We start from the raw sequence: 22,937 nt of genomic DNA, 5'->3' as shown, positions 1-22,937 counted from the left end.
CTCACAGTGGGTCGTATTGTGTATAAAGGTTTGTTACTCCTTGGCGAAAAAGAACCCTCCTGTAGGGCTGAGAGCCCATTCCACCCGGGCCACAGCGGCGACTACTGCCCTGGGACGGGGAGTTCCCTTGCAGGACATCTGTCAGGCGGCGACGTGGGCCTCACTGAACACGTTTGCCAAGCACTATTGCCTGGACAGCCAAGTCCGGAGAGATGGCTTCTTTGGCCGTTCTGTTCTCCAGGACTTTCTGGTGTGATCTTGGTTCGCAGACCCACCACCGGGGTTGGTATTGCTGGGGTATCTATTCTAAGTTGAGGAATCTAACTAACTTGTTTCTTTCAGATGAACAAGTTACTTACCTTCGGTAATGATGTATCTGTGAGAAACATTAGTTAGATTCCTCACGGACCCACCCATCCTCCCCGTTCTGCGAACCGACATCTAGGGTTAAGGCCATCCTGTTCAGGGCCCTAGACTTTTTGGCACCAGTGTCGGTCTCTTGCATGGCTCTGCGTTCCTGGCGCGGAAAGCTATGTACAAGAACTGACGTCAGCGCGCGAGGGCGGCGTCTAAGTACTCCGACGTCATTCCGGCGCACGATGCCAACGACGGACATGGAGCCGCAGACGACGCCTAGCGACGCGCAAGGGGTATTGCTACAAAAATCTTTCCGGATCCAGCCTGATGCCTGGGGATATTCTAAGGTGAGGAATCTAACTAACTAATGTTTCTTACAGATACATCGTTACCGAAGGTAAGTAACTTGTTCATTAAGTAAAGCATGTGAAATGTAACTAGGAACAACATGGTTACCTTTTTCTTTTTACACTCATTATTCAGAAATTAGTGAGTGCTTTTGCCTGAAAAGTTAAGTCCATGACTACAGGGTCCAGAAGGGGCCCGTTTCAATGCCCATTGCTTATATCCTTACAAAACGAAAGCAGTGTGGTTTAAAAAGACCACGTTTGTGAATACAGAGCCACAGTATGCATTTTGTTTTCCAATTCACCCATCAAGCAGGTATTTCAGTACCTTCATGAATAGTGCACTTTCCCACCCAGGAAAAACAATGTTGTTCAAAGAGCTAGGAGAAAACAAAAGTAGCGCTTCACTGGCAAACACTGTAAAGTGGCGCTAATGTGTTTAGGGGTGAATAACTCAATCTGGATTATCTGACCACCTTGCATCCACTCTGTCTTGCTTTAGTTTTTTCATATTTTGAATGTTTTATTTCTCTCCACCCCGAGGCTGCACTTGAAATTGAAAAATGTCAGAAAAAGCCGACGTATTCAGCAAGTGTTTTTCTTTTTTGGATCCATTTCACATCACAAGGGAGCAAATAAACGAAAGGAGGAAAGAGAAGGTAATACCAGTTTCTTGAAGTCTTGGTTTTACTAAATGAGCATGAGGGCGACAGTAAGAGAGGGAAGAGAAAGAGGGAACAAAAAAGGGGTGGGGGGCAGCTGCCAGCGGCAGAGGAACTAGACAATGTCTTTGTCTTATTTGTGCACGAAGGAAAAGACAGAGTCCTTTTCCTTCTCTGCCCGTTTCGCCCGTACTGATATCGCTTAGCAAGTTAATGTGTGTAGGTATTCGGACGGCTGGCTGGGAATGAAGAGCTCACTCGCCAGGCCGGTCAAGTAGGCCTGAAAACTGTCTCGCCCTGAAAGAAATTGACTCGTATTTTCGAGCCTTGTATAGCGTTACTAATCACCTGTGAGGGTATCTAGGTGCTGGTGATCTAAGGTGCTTGAATAAATCTTAAGTTGCTGGCAATCACTCGGGTCGCATCCCAATCCATCGTTTTTCGCCCACCATGCCACCTCAATTTGTACCCAGCCATATGCAAATCAGCCTGATAATAATTCAAGCATTCCATCTGTAACCTTGTTGTTGCAGTTGATGCCCTAAGTGCAACGGGTATGACCAGATGTGAGGTCTCGTGCTCCCTCTGCCACTGAAATCAAGCTATATCTGGCTGAAGAGCCCATAATAAGGGCGAAAACGGTCCGAGGTTGCTTGTATTCCGGTTCAGGGAGGACCTGACTTTGCAGTTCGAACTGCACTATTCCAATTGGTGTAGGGTCAAGACTGATTCGCATATGGCTGGGTCCAAACCGAGGTGGCATGGTGGGCAAAAAACGATGGGTCAAGATGCGGCCCCAAGCGAGTACCAGTGGCCGGGATAAATTCAAGCATTCCATCCATCCCCTGGTTGTTCTCCTAGGGAGGATGTCAACAGTGTGAGCCCGGAGGATGTTAGGTACCGGAAACGCAGCAAAATCAAGGCCAGAGAGTTTATTTTTGGGCTGCGGAGGTGTGACTGTACTCCTCAGCTTAAGGGTCCCAGGCCCTCCTGACACTGCATAGGCCCAGTGAGTTCATCCATCTTATGAATTGTTCTCTTCTTTGAGTACATGTCACAGCGGATGGCTTAGAGACGTCCGATTATGGTGGTGCCATGGAGGAAGGCTAGAATGGTGGATACAATTATCTTAAGGGTGGCAGTGGGCGCCTGAGGCAGCACTTAAACATTCAGGAAATTGTATTGTTTCCCCTCCTAGATTACCCTCCAGTCTGACAAATCTACAGTGGGTTAAAGTGCAATTAGCAATCACCGCCCAGGAAAGTCCTTGTGAAGACGTATAGCCATACCCCTGGACCCTCTTGTGAGTCCTGAGTCTAAGACTCTGTCATACCCAAAAGGACGCAGAAAGGGCCATGAGGTCCCCAACAAATGGATTTCCTGCAACCTAAGGACTGATGGTTGGATGCATCTGGTGCAGCACAGGACAGCCGTCCTTTTAATGCGATCAAGTAGCCAATTTACGTTCCAGAACATAAGGAAGAAGTACCTCATTAGGGATACATGGATAGGGTATGGGATCATCTGGTGAATCGGGTCCTCGCGGGTGACCGGTTGAGGAAGCAAAGGGACGTAGTATAGGGCCAGAAGTACAGCAAGCGTCATGCGTGGGAATCTGAACTATCTATGATGTGCATGGAACAAAAGATAACAATAACATAGTAAACCCTCCACAACCCCCCCACCCAACACTTCCTCCTAAGAAGCATCTGTCACCCCAGAAGTCCCAACACAACCAACCATAGCTGTAACATGTTGTAGACATCCCAGATGGACCTCCTTCTAGTTTAGGATAAACTGCCACTTCAGCTTAAGGACACTTAGCCACAAAAATGGGCTTAGCCAATATTCATCCCAGCCAAAGGCAGGTGTCCGGGGCCAAGGCCGCTTGTGGCTTAATCCGGGCAGTCTGTGGTAGTTTACTTCTCAGACTTCGTGAGCCCGTGGTCCCCAGAGCCCATGGGGCAGCGGTTTGGGGGAGAGGGGTGTACGCGGGAAGTCCTGAGGCCCCCGGGGCCGAGATTGTAAATGTTTCCATTTTGGTTTGGACGCCACCCAGAGCTTTTATCCAAGCGGAGAGCTCGTAGTGCCAGGGACAGAGCAGATCCACAAGGTGGTTGTCCTTAGTCCTTGTGTCTGTGGGCTGGAGTCGGAGGGGACCCAGTGGTGCTGTTGCAAAGGGAGCTCTCCCCATCTCACTCAGACCTGCCTGCTTGCTCCAGTATATCGGGAAACATCCATTACCACGCGGGCATTGCATCGCGATGCCTTTACATTGCGGGTATTACAACGCAAGTTGTTACAACGACTTGCGAAGAATGGCGCTCTAACCTAAGAAATAGAATGATTTACTGTTCTAACACCTTCCCTACTGTACGTAGACTGGTGTTGGAATAGTAAATCATACTATTCCTAAGTCCAGCGCCCTCCAGCGCAAGTCGCTGTAACGACTTGTGTTGTAAAAACTGCAATGTAATGTACCACGATCATTTTGATCGCGTTGTAACATGACATATTCCAGTGTATCTGATAAGGGGTGGGGGGAGGTGCGATGGCAGGGGCAACACAAGCAGCTAACAGAAAATTTCAAAAGGCAGGTATAATTCGGACATCCTACCAGGCCTTCAGAAGAGCACTGTGGTTGTTGCTAGGCAGCAGGGCCCAAGGAGTCCACAGGATAATGTCTCTAGGTTAGGAGCTACAGGGGTCCCCCAAGTGCTTGTAGAACTACCCAGTGAGTATTCTGACCAGTATTGGGCCAGAAGATCAGCTGTATGGTCTATACAGTGCAGGTGTGTGGGCATACTCTGGGTTGCAATCCGCAGCAGACCCCAACTTAGTCAGGTTATCCAGGATGATCATGCAGGTCCTCCACCCACAGTGGCGATGGCCTGTGTCCACACTAGTAGCAGCATGTCAGGTTGCAGCCATTGCCAGAATCCGGGCACACCTGAAATCAGAGGCCTCACATGGCAAGTCCATTCCACCGCAGCTTGACTAGTCCCCAGTGGCCACTGAATGCAGCAGGCCGCACAACCGCTCCAGGGGGTCCGAGCGAAGATTCCAGCACACAGAGGCAAGCCGCAGCAGATCTCAACTCCTGCAGGAACTTAAGGCAAACCAGCTGTAGACTCGCCTGTTGCGAGTGGGTCAGCTGCCCAGCGCAGGCCATGGTTGGAAGAGTCTGGCGCGCTAGGAGGAGGAGGCTACACGCAGTCCGCGGCATGCCCTATGATGTGGGATCGAATCCCGGGACAGCCCCCAAAGGAGACTGGGACAGCACCAGGCTCTGTAGATGCAGTGGACTGGGTTGGATTCCATCAGATGACGGAGGGGACGCTCTGTGCATCCACCCTCTCGGTCGGTCCCGTCCTCCATAATGTTTTATAAGGTTTAATGTATATTTGTATATATGACGTCAAAGGCAATTGTCCCTAGTATGTAAGATAATGAATGGTTCTTTATTTTTTACCTTCAGGCTGGGTTTTCACTCTGCAAGATTTTATTGCAATTTTTTCTATTGGATGCAAGTGCCAAGTTTTTTTCTTCACGCATGCAGATCCCCTGCCCAAAGCTCAGCACTGCTGATCTGTACCATTAGTGTAGCCTGTAGCCACAGTTTAAAATCGGTTACTTCAAATAAAAATAGAATTGACGTCTGAGATTTTTTTACTTGAGTGCATTGTGCTCCCTAAACTAAAGGGTCTAGAGCCCTGATTAAATGTGGCCACCTATGGCTACCACTAAGAACACACACTGGCAAGGACAAGAGGTCAGTCCTTGACAAGTTGGTGTTATGGTTACTTTTTATTTTTTTAATAAGCATATATTATTTAATGAAGAAAGGAAATCACACTAATGAAGAAAGGAAATCACACTAACACCTACATGTGCCTGCTAGAAGCTTGTAGTTATTGATGCTAACCAAATATATTATCAGCTTCTAAGTAATGTAACATGAAGACATTTTAAACACAAAAGGATGATTATAAAATCAAAGAAGAAAAAGAATTGTAAGAAAAATGGATTGGCAAATCAAAGTGTTTGTAGCACTTGCACAGCAGTACGTTTCTTTTTGGGCAGATGTGCACATGTGATTGGGCAAAATGCCGCACTCAAAGTCCAAGAGAGCCAATGGTTGAAGGGGGCTCACCCATTGCCCCACGAAAAATATGAATGACAGTTGAACAGACCTAAGAGTGAAGAGGGCTGCCCTCAAGACTCTTTACGTATGCATGTATAGGCCAGACTTACAACGTGTGCCACAGAAGCTGGCAATACCAGAGATGGTAAGTTAACATTAATTTGCCAAATGGTACTTCCGTGATAAAGTAGCTCTTTTTAAAAAAGGATGTTTTTTGGACAAAGAAAATCGCATGTGCCATGCTGTTGGGGACTTATGCATTTTGTTTACGCTGTAATTGCAGGGTCGCTGCTCTATGCTATCATGAGCTACATTTACACTGAGATAAGAAGTTATTTGGCAAATTTTCTGTCTTAAATGCCAATACTTTATTCTTGTTTCATTTACCAAACAAAAGATTTTGTTTTTGTCAGGAGCTGGAACAGCAGTTGAAGGAGTCCGCAAATAATGTATTACTGCTGGACATTTTACAGAAGGTATGATCACAGGCTTCACAATTTGCCCTTTATGCCTTAACTATTGTTTTATTCATGTATTTTTGCTGTAATGTCTTTATTTATGTTGAGTACTACATAGAATGTGATGGGATTCTAAAGGTGACAAGACTTAATCATTACACTCCTGGAAGATGTGATATAAACTCTTTTGAATACCCTTTAGTTGCTGTTTACAGGTGTTCTAGCCATTGCTCAGTGGGATGTAAGGCTGAATCATCTGACATTCAAACTTGTGAACACAGGTATCTGTTGTGGATGCCCTATCTTATTCAACAAATTTACTTTGGTCTCATATGGAGCTCATCTAGCCTTCTTTGTAAGGTGAAATGTAGAATATTTTTTTCCTCATTCACTGTGGTCGATTTAATGATGCATTTTCTTTTTGATATCTGCGGTATATGGTTGTAATTTGAGTAGTGTTTTGCGTTCTGAGGAGCTGTGTTGTGTTTTGTTGGAATTCTTGTGGTAAATTCTGTCTGGCCTGCAACAGAGAGCCACGTCAGTACTCTTGTGTACTTATTTACTTGACGGGTAGCCTTGACTGACTCATCCATGCACTCTTCCTTAGTACTTGGAGCCAAAGTCACATGACCAGAAAGCAGATGGACGGTGCAGGTTCACACCTTTATGGTGTAAGAGCTTTTTTGGCGACATTCAAAAGTGACCTCATTTGCGCTTAAAAAGAAAATGTTTTCCAAGCATTTTTGACCACCACCTACTCCTACAAAATGTTTTGTTTTTTAAATATTCAAAAAAGGGAAAGGATCAAGGGGAATTTGGGTATCACCTCATTTTAGGTGGTGATAAAATATTAATATTTTGCAACCGTTTTCTGTCGCAAAACTTTAATACATACCTTAACAAATTGGTATTTGGACGGGCCCCCTTAACACGCACCTTTAAAATACAGATTCGTTGTGGTTTCCTAAACCTATTTTATGATTTTGAAAACCTTTTCCAAAACTTTAAATGGGCTATGTACATTTTAGAAAGGATTTCAGCATTCCAAATCCTCTGACTTACCAAATAAAAGGATTTGCGAAGGCTAAAACTGTTAGTACATGTCACCTTGTCACTAATTGGGTAAGTCAGTTTGTGATCCCTAGTAGTGCTAACACTAGGCAAGATCAATCACTGTCTGTTACATTCTCTGTGCTGAACATTTAATTACAAATAGAAATTTGTAGATGTGCATTTGAACCCTCTACGTCCCATTACAAATTATGTGAAGGCTAAATGGAGCTGTAGGTGGGTCAGCGAGTAGAGTGCATGCTGCTAACACCAATTGTCCTGAAAGGACAAACTCAGTCTTTAGGCTTTCCAAAAGTGATAGATACACTGAGTATCATACATTTGTGTGACAGTTAGATGTATGCCTTCTGAAAAACAGCTGCATTAATTTCTGCGTATAAACTGTTAGCGTTTGGGTGAGATGTGTACACCGCAGAGCGCTGACAGCTTGTAGTGTGAAATAGGCCACTTTAATGAAGGAGGTGCAAATCACAAAACATTACATAACCCTAGGCAATTTGTCTTATAGCCTCACTATACATAACTAACACGGATTGTTCTATCCTACTCCTAACTGTCCCATCCCCCAAAATTCCCCGAAGTCAACCTTGTGTCACTGTAGCTCTACTCTCCATCCTTAACCCATAACATCCCATCTTTTCCTTGCCAATGCACTCTAACCCCATATTTTGGTGGGCCAAGTTGTGTTTCAAATCTTTTCAAACTCGCTTGTGCCTCCGCCCATGTCACAAACGAATGCCCCACTATCCAGGTGTTCATATCCTCACTCTCCGGTCTCGTAACAGAACCTGTGGAAACAACATAGCGATTAGGCAACAGAAACTCCATTCTGGTTCTTCGCCGTGACGCACATACCTCCTATAGCAGTCCAATGACCATTTCCTCAACCGCATAATCCTGTCCTTGTCCCAGCTTCTTCTGCTTGCTGCTGTTACCTCAATTCTAAAGAACTTTTCCAAGGAACCCACTACCAACTGCAACATCCTCCTTCGCCTATCCGCCAGAACTCATCTGGCATCGGCATTTTGTTCTTGTCTGCTCCTGAAGTAAGACCACTGAATGTCTTCCACTGCAAACAAGGCAAAACCTCCACAGTGTCATTCTCATGGCCTGGAACATGATGTGCTCAGAAAACTTACATGCTTCAAACAGGCCAACAGAAAAACCCTCAACAGATTTAGCACCTGTGTGTCCCTTGTGGACTGCCCTGTAATAGCGTGAACCGCTGGCATGTTGTCCATATTAAACAGTACCCTGTTGTTGGCAAACTCATCGCCCACAGAAACAAGTAAACCACTATGGGGGAGAAAAACTCCAAGAACGCAGTACTCTTTCCTTCTTTGTTCCATTCTGTTGGCCACTGTTCTAAACACGAATGTCTTTGCCAATACAAACCAAAACCCACTTCTCCTGTGGCCCCACTAAATATCTGTAATCTTCTATTCAGCCTTCCCTCCCCCCAGCCCCTCCAAGGAAATACTATTGAAGTGCTCCAAGAAAAAAAGCCACATTCTCAAATCCTCCTTAACTCCTTCTTTCAGCCTCAGTCCATGGTGCGTGCTGCAGTGTCAAACCTGATCATGCCAATTCAGCCTCCTGCAAAACGTCCTTCCAACCCGCACCACCCTGCATGCAAAGTTCAGTTGTCTCAACAGTACTTACACTTCCTACACCTGCACTTTGTTCTTGCCCAACAAGATATCAATCAAGTGTATTGTGCTTTTCTTGTCCTCCAGCAACCGTGCCTCATTCATTGCTGGATCAATCTCAATTCCCATAAAAATCAAAAGTGAGCTTGAATTTAATGACTTTTTCCTCAGTCTGGGAAAACACCACATCCTCCATGAGCTCCTTAAATCAAACCAACATATGTTGGCAGTCCATGGAGCTCCACAAAGAAGAAGTTGCCCAAGTGGTGTGTCACCATCACATACGATGTCACAAATGTGAATTGCCATTGTAAAAATGAACTAAACCTCTCAAACATGCACACAATACGGAGCAGCCCATGGACAAGGCTTCATCCACATAGCATTGTCCTGGAACTGTATATCCAGCAGCTTGAAATCTGCTGTGTGTACTGGCGTAATGCGAAATACTGACTTCATGTCACTGTTTGCCAACCGCCCAGGGCCCACAGGGTTACCCAGTCTATGGCTACATCAGCCAATGAGTAGGAAACTGAGGACATTCCGTCCAATATGTAATCATTTATTTATTGTCCTTCCAGCTAAGACAAAAGCTGAATGAGTCAGAATTATCCCTTGTGTTTCTTTGGCTCACCCCAGTATATGACATAATCAGTCTATCCAAAAGCCTGTCATCAAATGGGCCTGCCATTCTGCCCTCCCTGACTTCCTTCTCCAGTTTCTCTCACACCACCTGTGGGTATTCCTTCTCTGACTTTACATTCTCTGCCCATCTCCTCTACCTGGGTCCTGTATAACCCAAATGAAACCCTTGCTAAAACACCTCCTGTAATAATCTACTGTATTTTTATATCGTTGCAGCTAGTACACCAGCCTGTCCAATTTAATCGGCGTAAGAGCCTTTTCTTGCAGGTCTTGGTGTCCACCTACCTCCCCCTCTCACTGTATGTTGTTGGCGAGTTCACCCTTGCATCCCTCGTGTTCGTACCGCATTTCTTACACAATGACTGAGCGGGTGCCAGACTGTACATTTTAAGCACTTGTGTCAAAATTTGCGGTACTCCCTGATGCAGGATTCCGTTAGATGTCCAATGAGCTCCACTCTGTCCTGCCCAATCCTTACCAGCCGTTCCCACCCCTCTCTGGGTGGGATGCCTGTGAAAAGGCAGATAGACTACTGGTAAAAGGCTAGCACTAAACACCATTCATGCAGGTCGCACAGACCCCATTGTGTGGAACCAGAAATTCAGCGCAATTTACTTGCCATCTGCTAGGCATGCCCTGAATTCCTCATTATAACACAGAGAGAGGGACCCCAAGACCAAAGGAGAGGGGTACCAGAAACGACCTTAGTCACAAAAAACGACCTCCTTTGAGTATATATACTTCACCAACCAATGATCCATACAATCCTCACATTCACAGGATGAGAATGGACATCAAAAATGCAATCAAAAAGGACAATGTAAAAAGTTACACAAATTTATTCAGAATTCACAAATAGTCACATATATCACAAAATATTTTAAAAAATCATAAAAAATATTGAAATTTTTTTTGCACATATTTAATAAAATGCTGATACTTACACACAAAAAACAATATTAATTTTTTTTTTCAAGACTTGATGACAGATAAAATAAAATAATGCAACAATAATCATATAACACAGTACATTTACAAATTGGGAAAGAAAGAAGGACAAATAAATCCTATTAAAGCAAGGAAATCACCAAATCAAGGATTCATCAGTTGTAACCACAATGAAAAATAATCCAAATATATATATTACAAAACCATTATCATCACAGATTTTGGATGATTTCCTCTCATTAAAGCATTGGCGCATTACGGTGGGGACTAATACACAGCCAAACACCTTCTTCAGGAATTTTATCATAAGATCCCAATCCAAGTATATATACATATGAAAAAAATAATTATTGTGTGAAAAACAGTCTCCTTACGAGTTTCGCCAGGATTTCTCTTACATGAACCCAAGCCGCTGCTTCACAGACAATCACTAAAAGCCGTTTATACGTTTCTTACCGGCTTGTGTCAACCGCCCCACTAGGGTCAATCAACTATTCAGATGCGATCCTTATGGGTATTTACCTCATAGGAGTATAATGCCTATATGTACTAAGTTCAGATGTCTCTTCTATATTTGAGCCGTCACTGTATTTGTTTAGAGATTCCCCACAGGTGGTCAATGAATCGACCTCTCAAGTATTTGTATTGTAGGGCTTCAACAGGGATAATGGATATAAGAAAGTCCCAAACCTGGGATCAGTTCAGTCACTGTATGTCACCTGATATGGTCCGCGGATAAACTTCTTCCGATCTGATAGAACCCTGTTGAAGCCCTACAATACAAATACTTGAGAGGTCGATTCATTGACCACCTGTGGGGAATCTCTAAACAAATACAGTGACGGCTCAAATATAGAAGAGACATCTGAACTTAGTGCATATAGGCATTATACTCCTATGAGGTAAATACCCATAAGGATCGCATCTGAATAGTTGATTGACCCTAGTGGGGCGGTTGACACAAGCCGATAAGAAACGTATAAAAGGCTTTTAGTGATTGTCTGTGAAGCAGCGGCTTGGGTTCATGTAAGAGAAATCCTGGCGAAACTCGTAAGGAGACTGTTTTTCACACAATAATTATTTTTTTCATATGTATTATACTTGGATTGGGATCTTATGATAAAATTCCTGAAGAAGGTGTTTGGCTGTGTATTAGTGCCCACCGAAACGCTTCGATGCTTTAATGAGAGGAAATCCTACAAAATCTGTGATGACAATGGTTTTGTAATATATATATTTGGATTATTTTTCATTGTGGTTACAACTGATGAATCCTTGATTTGGTGATGTCCTTGCTTTAATAGGATTTATTTGTCCTTCTTTCTTTCCCAATTTGTAAATGTACTGTGTTATATGATTATTGTTGCATTTTTTTTATTTTATCTGTCATCAAGTCTTGAAAAAAAAAAATTAATATTGTATTTTTTTGTGTCTAAGTATTATCAGTATTTTATTAAATATGTGTAAAAAAAATTGTATAATTTTTTTAAAAATATTTTGTGATATATGTGACTATTTGTGAATTCTGAATAAATTTGTGTAACTTTTTACATTGTCCTTTTTGATTGCATTTTTGATGTCCATTCTCATCCTGTGAATGTGAGGATTGTATGGATCATTGGTTGGTGAAGTATATATACCCAAAGGAGGTCGTTTTTTGTGACTAAGGCTGAATTCCTCATTATACTGAACCCATAAATAGCCACCAAATGTTATGCAAGCTTTCCTTACAACGTCAATGTATGTAAATAAAGCCACACAGTGCTCAGCAATTTGTTCACAATACACACTGACATATACCAAAAACTATTCAGTCCAGTTTTCAATGGTACTGGGACTCTAGGCCTATTTGCCAACTCATACTCTTCTTCATTTGACCCCTCCTAAGCTCTTATTTTCCTGTGCAAAAACTTAAAAACCTTGATATACTCCTTACCATATCAGTTCTTTAGTGAGTCCCATTAAGCGGGTCCCCAATGGGTTTGTTATGCCCATATAGTACAGCTTCTTTAACCTTAAGCTCCTTGCTGTCTTTTTAGTCCATATCTTAATTCCACTGTTCTTCGTTGCTCTTGTCTGCCAGCGTCTCCACATCTTTGTGTCCTTTGCTGGCTTTCGTCACTCCTGAACCCCCCACACCTGTTCCGTCTTTACCTTTTCCATATCTGCACTGACCTCTCCTTTAGCTTCTGCTTGCTTTGGCACCCCCCCCCCCCTTTGTTTGTTACATAATTCCCCTTCTGCAACTGTAAGTTGGACCTCAGTTGCCTTTCCCAACTACCTTTGAAGCCATCACTGCTTGCACCTTCTTTGGCATCTGCTTACCTGGTTTCAGGGCCCACCCTGAAGCTTGATGTCCCACCAGCTGCCTCTTGTCTGCTACCCTGATTGTGTCACCATTGACATCTTCCCCCGTGCTCCATCCTGCAAAACACTTATGAACACCTATTCACTCTGACTCCCCACCTCAGTTGCCTTGCTGCTACTCGTGCCACCCATATACTTCCTCTCCTCATCAACATCAACAAGCTACTCCTCTTCCACATCATCCTCCTCATAATCAAGCACCAACTCCTTCACCTCTGCCACCCCTCTTCATTTGCAAACAGGTGTGCCATGGCATTTCGTCGTAAAATCTCTTGTCCCATCAATCATGTGACATTTGCTGCTCCTTCTGTGCCTGGTGGCCACACTAGACTTTCCCTTGTCCTGATCCTGCTGAGGCCCCACTAGACCTTCCCCAGGCTGATGCTCTTATGTCCAACGCATCCCTTAGGTTGGCTACCTGTGACCGTACCCTCTCTTTCTCTCAGGGTGGGTGAGCCACACAAGACTCTCCCGAGTCCAGATGCTGTAGTGAGTAATGCTCTCTCTTTGCCTATGCTATCTCGCTCCTCACCCAATCATGTCCATCTCCCCTGTGAACAAGTCTCCCTGCCCCCTCCCACTGTACTACCCACCCTGTCCATCTCATCAACCCACATGTTTTACCTCTTTTGATTTCCCCTGGCCCCACTGCCCCATTGCGTCTAGCCCCCCACTGCTGTTAGTCCACTATCCCCCATTCTCTGTGAAAAAATACACCTTCAAGTGCTCCTGAGGTGCCTCCCTCAGTCCAAAAAGCCCCTCTATCTTGCCCTGTTCCTTTGCCTCTGGTCACCCCCCCCCCGTTTACCGTCCTCCCCATCGCTCCACTCAAGCATGGCTTGAACCACCACGAGGCAGAACCCCAGTATGATTGGCAGAACTGCTCCTCCGCTGGGCCCTGGGTGCTAGGCTGCCTTCTTCCGAGCCACACCTTAGCACAATGTATGCAGATATTGCCCATCCTACTTGCTCCCTCCCCTACCTTCACCCTTTACCCTGCAGGGTACTGAATGCAAAGTAGTTGCTTCTAGAGCATCAGTTGCTGAAAGTACTCACCCCCCTCCCCTGTCCCCCCACCTATAAAGTCGCCTTATACCCCACTGGATGCAGCCCAGAATTATGTGCCACTCTAGCATCATAAAATGCCCCCGCACTCTTCTTCCCCATCGGCAACGTCGTTCTGTTGTGCCCCATCCTCCCAGCTCGTGCCTTTTAGCTGTCACCCCGGGGTCTGCCTGGCCTTTGCGGTCCGCAGCCCCTTCCTGCCAATACTCGCTAGACTTTTTTAGTTTTGGGCACGGCCATTAGCATGTGAGAACCTCTGCCACCACGCCCTCTGAGTCCCTGCACTTGGGTCTCACTCCGCCTCTGAGCTCTGCACCCTCCTCCGCACTGTGTACCAGCATGTCCGCGTGGCATGTTTCCTGTAGCATGTGGAAGGTTTCCACGATCCTTGGGTCCTCCATAACAACCCCACGGCACCTACACAACCTCACCACACCGCTACAAAACTCGCTAACCTTACAAAAATCTGACCCTACCTTCACTAATAATCAGTGCACCTATTACAAAATGGTGGCTAGTAGTACAACTGACCCGTTCTTAAGTACAGTGCCTCGCATCTCCTATCTGAATAGCCCAATTTCCTAACTTGCAGTCCTCTTGACTGCACTATTGCCCAAAAAGCCCAGAGAGCCCCTAATAATAATATTGACATGTAACTATCAAACCTATCACTACATGAAATAATTTTCTTTGAAAATGGCATAAAAAGAAGTGAACTAAGAAATCCGATTGCTTGAGAGTAACTACACAGTATGACATTTGAGCGTATTTTGCTCAATATACTGAGTTTTAAATCTATGGTGAACCAAGGAAAAACCGGACGGGGCTGGGGAATATAAATTACAGAGGGATCAAAGAATAAGATGAGAAATTTACTATTGCCTTTTTTGTGATACGCCGTCTGAAGTATATAATAGTCTCTGCTACTTGACAGTGGTTAATATGTAAAATAAAAAGTGCCGGTGCTCTCCTCAGGAGGCAGCGCTAGCAGGGGAAATGCCCCGGTTACTTACCGGTAATCTTCATTACTCCGAGTCCTAGTCTTCCTCGCCACAGTAATACATATGAGCCTCCGGCTCCACACAGAACTCCAAGTAAAATAAAAGAGCAGCGCTCTAGTCTCCCCTCCCTCCTCCAATATGGCCCCCAGTGGCTTCAGCCAATCCCATAAAAGGATACAAACCAACCAGCTCGATCTGATAATCAAAGCCGCAGACATGAAGCCACCACCAGGGCCGGGAGGGAAGGGAAACTATACTGTGGCGAGGAAGACTAGGACTCGGAGTAATGAAGATTACCGGTAAGTAACCGGGGCATTACCTCCTCGTCCAGTCCTCCTCGCCACAGTAATACATATGAGCCGATACCAAAGCAATCAGCTTCATGTAAGGAAATAGACCACACCAATAGTGCAGTGAAAAACATAATTTAATACACAGAGGTACAGCAATCAAAAGAGAACCTCTCAAGTCACCCCCGCAGTCAGAACAGAAGATGCAAACGAAACAGAACCCCCACCCCCAATCTGGAGGCGGTAATGGGACATGAATGTATGAGGGGAAGACCAAGTAGCAGCCCTGCAAACATCCTCCATGGACACCCCTTTGAAGGAGGCCCAAGACACAGCAACAGATCGGGTGGAACGCCCCTGAACAGGAAGGGAGGGAACCTCAGAAACAGAATCATACGCCAACAAAATGGCCTCCTTAATCCAGCGACTGATCGTCGAGAGGGAGGGTTTCAGGCCCTGACGTGATAAACCATAATTGACAAATAAGTTGTCCACTTTGCAAAAGGAAGACGTGCGTGATAAATAGATCAATAAGGCACGACGAACATCCAAGAGGTGCAACAGGGATTCCTCGTCCGAGGAAGGATCAGGACAAAGAATCGGAAGAATTACTTCAGCAGACCTGTAAAAATAAGAATCCACCTTAGGAATAAATGTAGGATGAGGACGCAATACCACACGGTCCGACAAAACCAACAAGAATGGGGCAGAACGAAGGAAGGCACCCAACTCACCCATACGTCTGGCAGAAGCAATCGCCACAAGAAACACCACCTTGAGTGTCAAAAACTTCAAGGCTACCGACTCCAATGGTTCGAAGGGAGCCAACTGCAAGGAACGCAAAACCAAAGGCAGGTCCCAAGGAGGAGGACACATGATAGGACGGGGTCGTTTTAAAGAGAGGGACTTAAAAAGTCTAGCAACCAATGGCGAAACAGAAACCAAAGGGAGGACATGGAAAGCCCGAATCGCAGCCCACTGAGCCCGAAGAGTCGAAATGGCCAAGCCCAACACAAAACCATCATTTAAAAAATCCAGAATGCGAGCCGGGTCCAAAGAAGCCACCGACAGGTCGTGACTCACACACCAAGAAACAAAATTATCCCAGTGCTTCGCGTAGGATTTAAGAGTAGAAGGCCTCCGGGATTGCTGAATGACCTCAGCCACAGCCACCGAACAACCATTCTGCATCAACTAATCCCTCTCAAGAGCCAGGCCCGCAGACCCAAGGAACGGAACAGAGGCAGAGGAAGAAGAGGACCCATCAGAGGATAAGGAATGAATGGCAAGGCCCACCCTGGAGACACAGCCAATTCCAACAGCAGGGGATACCAAGGGCGACGCATCCAACCCGGAGCAATTAGAAGCACTAAGGATCCCTCCCTCTTGATCTTCTGCAAGACCGCCGGAATCAGGGGAACAGGGGGAAAGGCATACAACAGACCCGTCAGCCAAGGGAACGACAGGGCATCCACCCTCCAGGCATCCCGGCAAGGCATAATCGTGCAAAAGCAACGGATCTTGAAATTTTCCTGGGAAGCAAAAAGGTCGACAATCGGATATCCAAACATCCTCCGCAACCTCCTGAACATCACATGCGTCAGGGACAAAGACCCCATGGAAGCAAACACCCGGCTCAGACAATCCGCAACAGTGTTCTCAGCGACAGGTAGGTAAATGGCAGATCGGGACTCCAGATGAACCTCCGCCCAACAACATATCCGACGGCTGAGGCAACTGAGGGATCGAACCTTGCACCCCCCTTGATGGTTCACATAAGACATCACAACCTGATTGTCCGTTTGGATCTGTACATGGTGACCCCGAACAAGATCCGAGAAATCCAACAGACCCAGAAGGACGGCCTTCAGCTCCTTGTAGTTGGAGGAACATGACAACACCGACTGAGGGCAAACCCCCTGAGTCGTCGAATCCCCCAGAGTAGCACCCTACCCCAGCAGGCTGGCAACGGTAGTGACCACGCGGGTGGGAACAATCAGAAAGGGGCGGCCTCTGGACAGATGACCTTCGACCAAACACCAACTCAGGACCACCCGAACATCCTCCGACATAGGAACCAAAACACTCATATCTAGGGAACAGGGGTCCCAATGCGACAAAACGTGGCACACCACCGGGTACATGTGGAGGCGAGCCCACGGCACCGTCTTCAACGACGCCGACATTAGACCCTGAACCCTCAACCATAGGCTCACAGGATGAGAATGCCCCAACAACAGGGCACGAACTGCAGACACCAGGGACAGAATCCTGGGAGGGGGCAGGAACACCATCCCCAACTGAGTCCTGAACAGAGCCCCAATGAAAGTCAATTCCTGTGCAGGAACCAGGGAGGACTTCGGTACATTCACTAGGAACCCATGATGCTCCAGGTCATGGCACACTCTCTGGACATGCAACTCCGCCTTAGGAAGAGAAGAAGCAGAAATTAAAATGTCGTCCAGATAAGGAAAAACACTAATGCCCTCCCCATGCAAATGTCCAATAAGAGGAGCCAGAACCTTAGTAAAGACCCTGGGAGCAGAGCAGAGCCCAAAGGGTAGTACCTGGAATTGGTAATGACGACCCAGCATGCAAAACCGAAGAAATCTCAGAGTCCGGATGAACAGGGAAATGCAGATAAGCATCTCTTAAGTCTATTGATGCAAGGAAGTCGCCCTGAGATATCAGAGGAAGGATCAACTGAAGGGAAACCAGTTTGAACTTCTGGTGAGGGATGTAAGCATTCAACCACTTCAGGTCCATCACTGGTCGAAGATCTCCAGTGCGCTTTGACACCAGGAATAGGATGGAATACACACCCAACCCCAATTGATCGACGGGAACAGGAATCACCGCATGTTTGACCAACAGGGATTCGATGCCTTCCAAAAGCGCCAATCTCCTTACAGGGTCTCTGGGACAAGGAGTGGCCCGGAAACAGTCTGGGGGAGTCCGGATAAATCCAATACGCAAGCCCTCTGAAACCACCTGTAGCACCCATTGGTCCGACACATTCATTCTCCAAGAATCCAGGAAGAAACTGAGGCGACCCCCAACCGGACCCAAACCAGGAGCGAACCAGTCATGACTTTGGTGCAGGAGTTGAGGAGGAAGATGAACCGGAGAACCGGGATTTACCAAAGGAAGGAGCACCCCGGCCACGCACCCTGCCACGAAAGGGCTGACCAGCCCGACCCCTCCTAGAAGGACCAAAAGCCCGCTGAGAACCAGAGGAACGGAAGTGACTCGCCCTCTCAGGAGCCAGGAGTTTACGGTCCTACGCCGTCTGTTCACCATGTCATCCAGAGGTGACCCAAAAAGTTTAAACCCAGAAAAGGGGATCTTCATCAGGAGATTTTTCTGCGCAGCATCAGCCTTCCATGAACGAAGCCACAACTGGCGCCTCGCAGCCACCGAAGACCCAGCCGCAGAAGCCGCAGAAGCCGCCGCTCCCAAAGAGTCAAAGGAGATATCTGAAAGCATCCAAACCTGTTGTTCCATCATAGCCAGGGTAGAAGAAACATCCTCTCCCTGGTCCAACAACTCCGACAGAGACTGAAAATCCTTAAGCAAGGATTGGATAGCGTAAGACGAATAGGCAGTGGCCCTGATAGAAAAATTTGCAGCCGCAAAAGCGTGCTTCACCGCACCATCTACTTTACGGTCAACCGGATCAGCAGGAGAAGAATCCTCCGAAGCCACAGTCCCATGAGACGACATGCTGGCCAATAAGGAGTCAACCTTCACCGAGGAAGGGAATTTCACAGCAAAATCCTGCAGCGGGTACCTCTTACTCAAAAATCGTGGAAAGGAACCCTTATCCACATCCTTCCATTCATTCTCCAAGACTTTCAAGACCGAAGAGTGGATGGGCAAAGAATCAGGTTCAGGACGTTGATATTGTGCAAAGAGATCGTCCTTCAGAGGAACAACAAAAGCAGGAAATACCAAGTTCTCGCGAATGTGACCCAGCACCTCCTTCAGGTCGGCACCCTGCACAAAGCGACCCCTGACATCAACCTCTTCCTCAGTCTCAGAATCAGCCGCAGTAGCGCCATCAACCTTAGCCCTCTTCACAGGAGGAACAGGCACCTGACCCTGCATTGCAGCAGCCACAGCAGAATTGATCATCTGCTGCAACACGTCCATAGAGGGGATCTGTATACCAGAACCAGAAGCCACCACCAAGGGATCAGGAGCATTAACATCCTTAGAACCACTCTCCATCATAGTGAAACACAAGTGGACGATTGAATTAAACACAGGCAACTAAGACAACACGCCCGGCATAAAAAGGCCCCGGGGTTGCTATGCAACCATACAAGCCAGTCCAGGCACGCCTCAAAACAACATAAATGCCGGAAGAGAATCGAGCGCATGCGTATAGACAGCAATAGACCGTCGCGTGAGGTCTCAGTCAGCCGCATGTCTCAGAATTGCAGCAGAAAGGAACGCAATCAGCAGCCTCCGGCCCCCACATGAAGCACATTCGGCAGTATCAGCAGGTTAGAATGCGAACGGGAGCCTCCGGCCCCCAGAGCAAACGCACCCGGCCGCGCTACGTCCGCTCAGCAGGACGCGCGGTCGGGAATGAAATAAACACCCGCAAACAAGCAGGAAGTCCCAACACAGCAGGACTCCAAAAACTAGTCCAGAAGCGACTCGGAAACAAACGCCACGGAAGTCCGCTTAAGCAGGACCAGAGGCGTAAAGGCAGAAGAAGGGGGAAAAAAAACAAATGAAGCAAAACAATATGAATTAAACACAGGCAACTACAAAATAAATCAACTACTTCCCCCAAACTTGATACCCTAGGGCAAAACGGGGCTGCTCAAGCAGGACCCCAGCCCCACTCACCTGACCATCAGGGAACACAGCACTCGGAGAAGTGCAGAAAAAAAGAACAGATCGAGCTGGTTGGTTTGTATCCTTTTATGGGATTGGCTGAAGCCACTGGGGGCCATATTGGAGGAGGGAGGGGAGACTAGAGCGCTGCTCTTTTATTTTACTTGGAGTTCTGTGTGGAGCCGGAGGCTCATATGTATTACTGTGGCGAGGAAGACTGGACGAGGAGGTAATGTGCTGGGGAAAACTGCCTCCTGACGAGAGCCCAGGCATACATTTTTCTGGAGAGGACTTGGCTTAATGGCTACAGCTGCTGATTTTGGAGCTAGGGAACCGGGTCCGAGTCTCTGCGTGGCTCAACATCCTGTGATTCTGTGGAAAATCACCTGCCTTCCAAAAGAGTGTGTCCTTAACTGGTGCTATAAGCACCGGTGCTGAGGATTAGGTGCCGGTGCCGAGCACCCTAAAGCACCTGCTCAAATTAAGCACTACTTGACACCCCTCTATACCATTTACTGAGGCCTCATCTACGTTGTAATGTAACTCAGTGACTCATTAGTTTTGCTCACACCATAAAAACATTTCCTATATATTAAAAATGTACATTTTTTGCCAGCATCTTCTGAAATTATGATATTGTTGTAACATATTTGTGTGTTCTTGTTGTAGACAGTTCTTGACCCTCTCTGCGTCAGACACCCACCCTCCGTGAAATACAGGCGACTATTCCTGTCAGAGCTCATTAAAAAGGTTTGTAAAACTATACAGAAGCAAGACTCAACAGTAATTCGAGGAAAACCTTTATGTTCACAAAATACACAATGTTTTAAACTATTAATGTTCTTTTTAAAATGTATTTATCATTCATTAAGGAGTTTTAGGATGTTCTTCTGGGGTCCTTGCATTTATTTCAGAAATGCACCCAGGAAAACGCAGACATGTTTGCCAAATTTTGCAGACCCCAAAACAAAAAACTTGTCCAAAAAAAGCAAAAATTGTGTTTTTCTTACAAGTCATATAATTTGCCTGCCGCAAAAAGCATGCCTATATACAGAACCAGCAAAGCAGGCCTTTGCCTGTCAGCAATGGAGAGCTGGAAAGAATGGTGCCTGGGATAGTGGAGAATTTAATATACAAGTTGCACTCCTGCAGGCACCACTCTCTCACCTCATTTCCCAGCTTTAAAGCCTCAGTGTGAACTACATGGTGCTGTTACAATATTCCCTTCCGTACTACTGCCATCTACAGGCAAGAGGGAGGATGGGGTCTACACTAACAGGCCTCTCCAGCATCATTTATTTCATAAGGGTAACAAAATGAAGTGTGAAGAAGGTACCGGAAGTAGGTAGGATCAAAGGAAATTTGGTGCTGTTTGGGTGAAGGCAGGAGAAGGAGAATGGGAGTCACGAGGGGAGGGAGGAGCAAGAGAATGAGTCTGAAGGAAAACTAGTGCCACAGAGAGCCAGGAGAACATCTGAAAAATGAAACCGGGATGTGTACAAGCCAGTTTAATACCAGTCTCCAGCAGTTGATTTTCCTCCTGGCTGTGCAGTCAGCTTCAGCGTCTGGGATAAGGGCTCCACCTCCACAGAACAGTCAAAGAGCAGGGCTTTTAAAATCTTAGCATTTTTATAGAAGTCACCATTTGCATTTTGGCAAAAAATAATATCACCAAAGTCCTACCGAAATTTGTTCAGGGCATAAAGTTTGGACCAATCAAAAGTACATTTGGTGTAGGGAAAGGCAGAGGTACCAATCTGTTATTATTCATCGCAACCCCCGTGAGGGTTGAGTTAAATTGTAGACAAGCTGGAAGCATTCTGTTTTCAAATCCTTCCCGAATTGCTTGTAATTTTAGATCTATTCTCACACTTGGATTTACTGTTTCCTCAGTGTTATAGCCATTTGCAAAGACTCTTTGTGTTTAAGTTTCCTGCTTCCTAATTTCTGTAGGTATACAGGGCCATTGCCCTTTTAGGCTTTTTGCACTGTACGAGGAACCATGAATGTCCTACTGTGTAACAGGGGCTAGGCAGCACCTTCTGGTAGGTTATATGCAGTCTCTCCTTTGCATTTTAAAATGAACATTCTTGCAGCTTGATTTTGGCACCTTTGCAGCCTATTACAGTTTCTTTGTGATCCTGAAGCAGAAGATGTTACAAGAATATAGTCATATCATAACCATGGTTCTTGTCAACTCAATCCAGTGGTCCTCGTAGAGGAGCGGGAGAAGATTCCAATAGAGGTAAAGCTGTAAATCAATGCTCTTGGGCTTCACAATGGCTTAGGGGCTGAAGGAGGCCTTGCCATTAAAAGGGATTACCATATTCTTTACTCACTGTAGTAGAAGAGGGAAAACCCAAGATGGATGTTAATTGATCCGGATATATTGTGTCTAGTATCATGGCCTCAGTCTTGGTTTTGTTTCTGCACATGAAGCTATCCTTCATCCAGTTAAATTTATGGTTCATGAATGTTGTAATGTTACCCTCGTTTGTTGGGCAGTTTTCTCCCGGGAAGTGAATTGCTGGTTTTTTGGCAGTATTGCCCTTTGAGGTGTGTCTGAGGGCCTTTTGTAAATGTTGAAAAGTAGGGTAGATCTCTGGAAAACTGTGTACTTATTGAAGAAAACTATTCAGATACTCATATCCGTCTCCCTTTAAAACAAACATTTTCTATTATATTTTACAATTTTTACAGAAACCGTAACACAGGGCCTGAGAAAAAAAAGAAAGCGCTGAGAGCACATGATGCAACATACGCCTTATAGTAGCAACCACATAGATAGTGCACATAATACATATTATTGTACATAGTCCGTGCATGTTCCCAAATCATATTGATCCCCACTCATCTCCGATGGAACCAGAATCGGAGCTATTACGCATCATTTCTACTTATTTTTTGATACATCATCAATGTGACTTTCCCAGCAACCACGTATTCTACCATGCTTCTGGGGACAATCCCCAGCCTCGTGTATGTGCACTTCAGGCAGTTTACATCTGTCCATTGCACGTCTCCTCTTCATTAAGCTTGGAGAGGCCTCATTCTTCCAGTTCTGGGCTATGTCGCATTTCCCCAT

General features: G+C 45.9%; 1 protein-coding gene across 2 annotated transcripts in view; it reads left to right on the top strand.

Annotated features, from left to right (window-relative positions):
• The window catches only part of EEF2KMT (eukaryotic elongation factor 2 lysine methyltransferase), a 238,467-nt gene that overhangs the window by 52,307 nt on the left and 163,223 nt on the right, over positions 1–22,937 (top strand). For both annotated transcript variants that reach the window (XM_085628276.1, XM_085628275.1), the window contains exons 2-3: positions 5,924–5,986; positions 20,522–20,602. In XM_085628276.1, the coding sequence (XP_085484402.1) occupies positions 5,924–5,986; positions 20,522–20,602 (144 nt within the window). The remainder of the gene's footprint in view (positions 1–5,923; positions 5,987–20,521; positions 20,603–22,937) is intronic.

Source organism: Triturus cristatus, chromosome 10 (assembly GCF_964204655.1).
Source record: "Triturus cristatus chromosome 10, aTriCri1.1, whole genome shotgun sequence".
NCBI classification, from domain to species: domain Eukaryota; kingdom Metazoa; phylum Chordata; class Amphibia; order Caudata; family Salamandridae; genus Triturus; species Triturus cristatus.
Note: the sequence above shows the minus strand (reverse complement) of the source record. Positions and strands in the feature narration are given on the sequence as shown.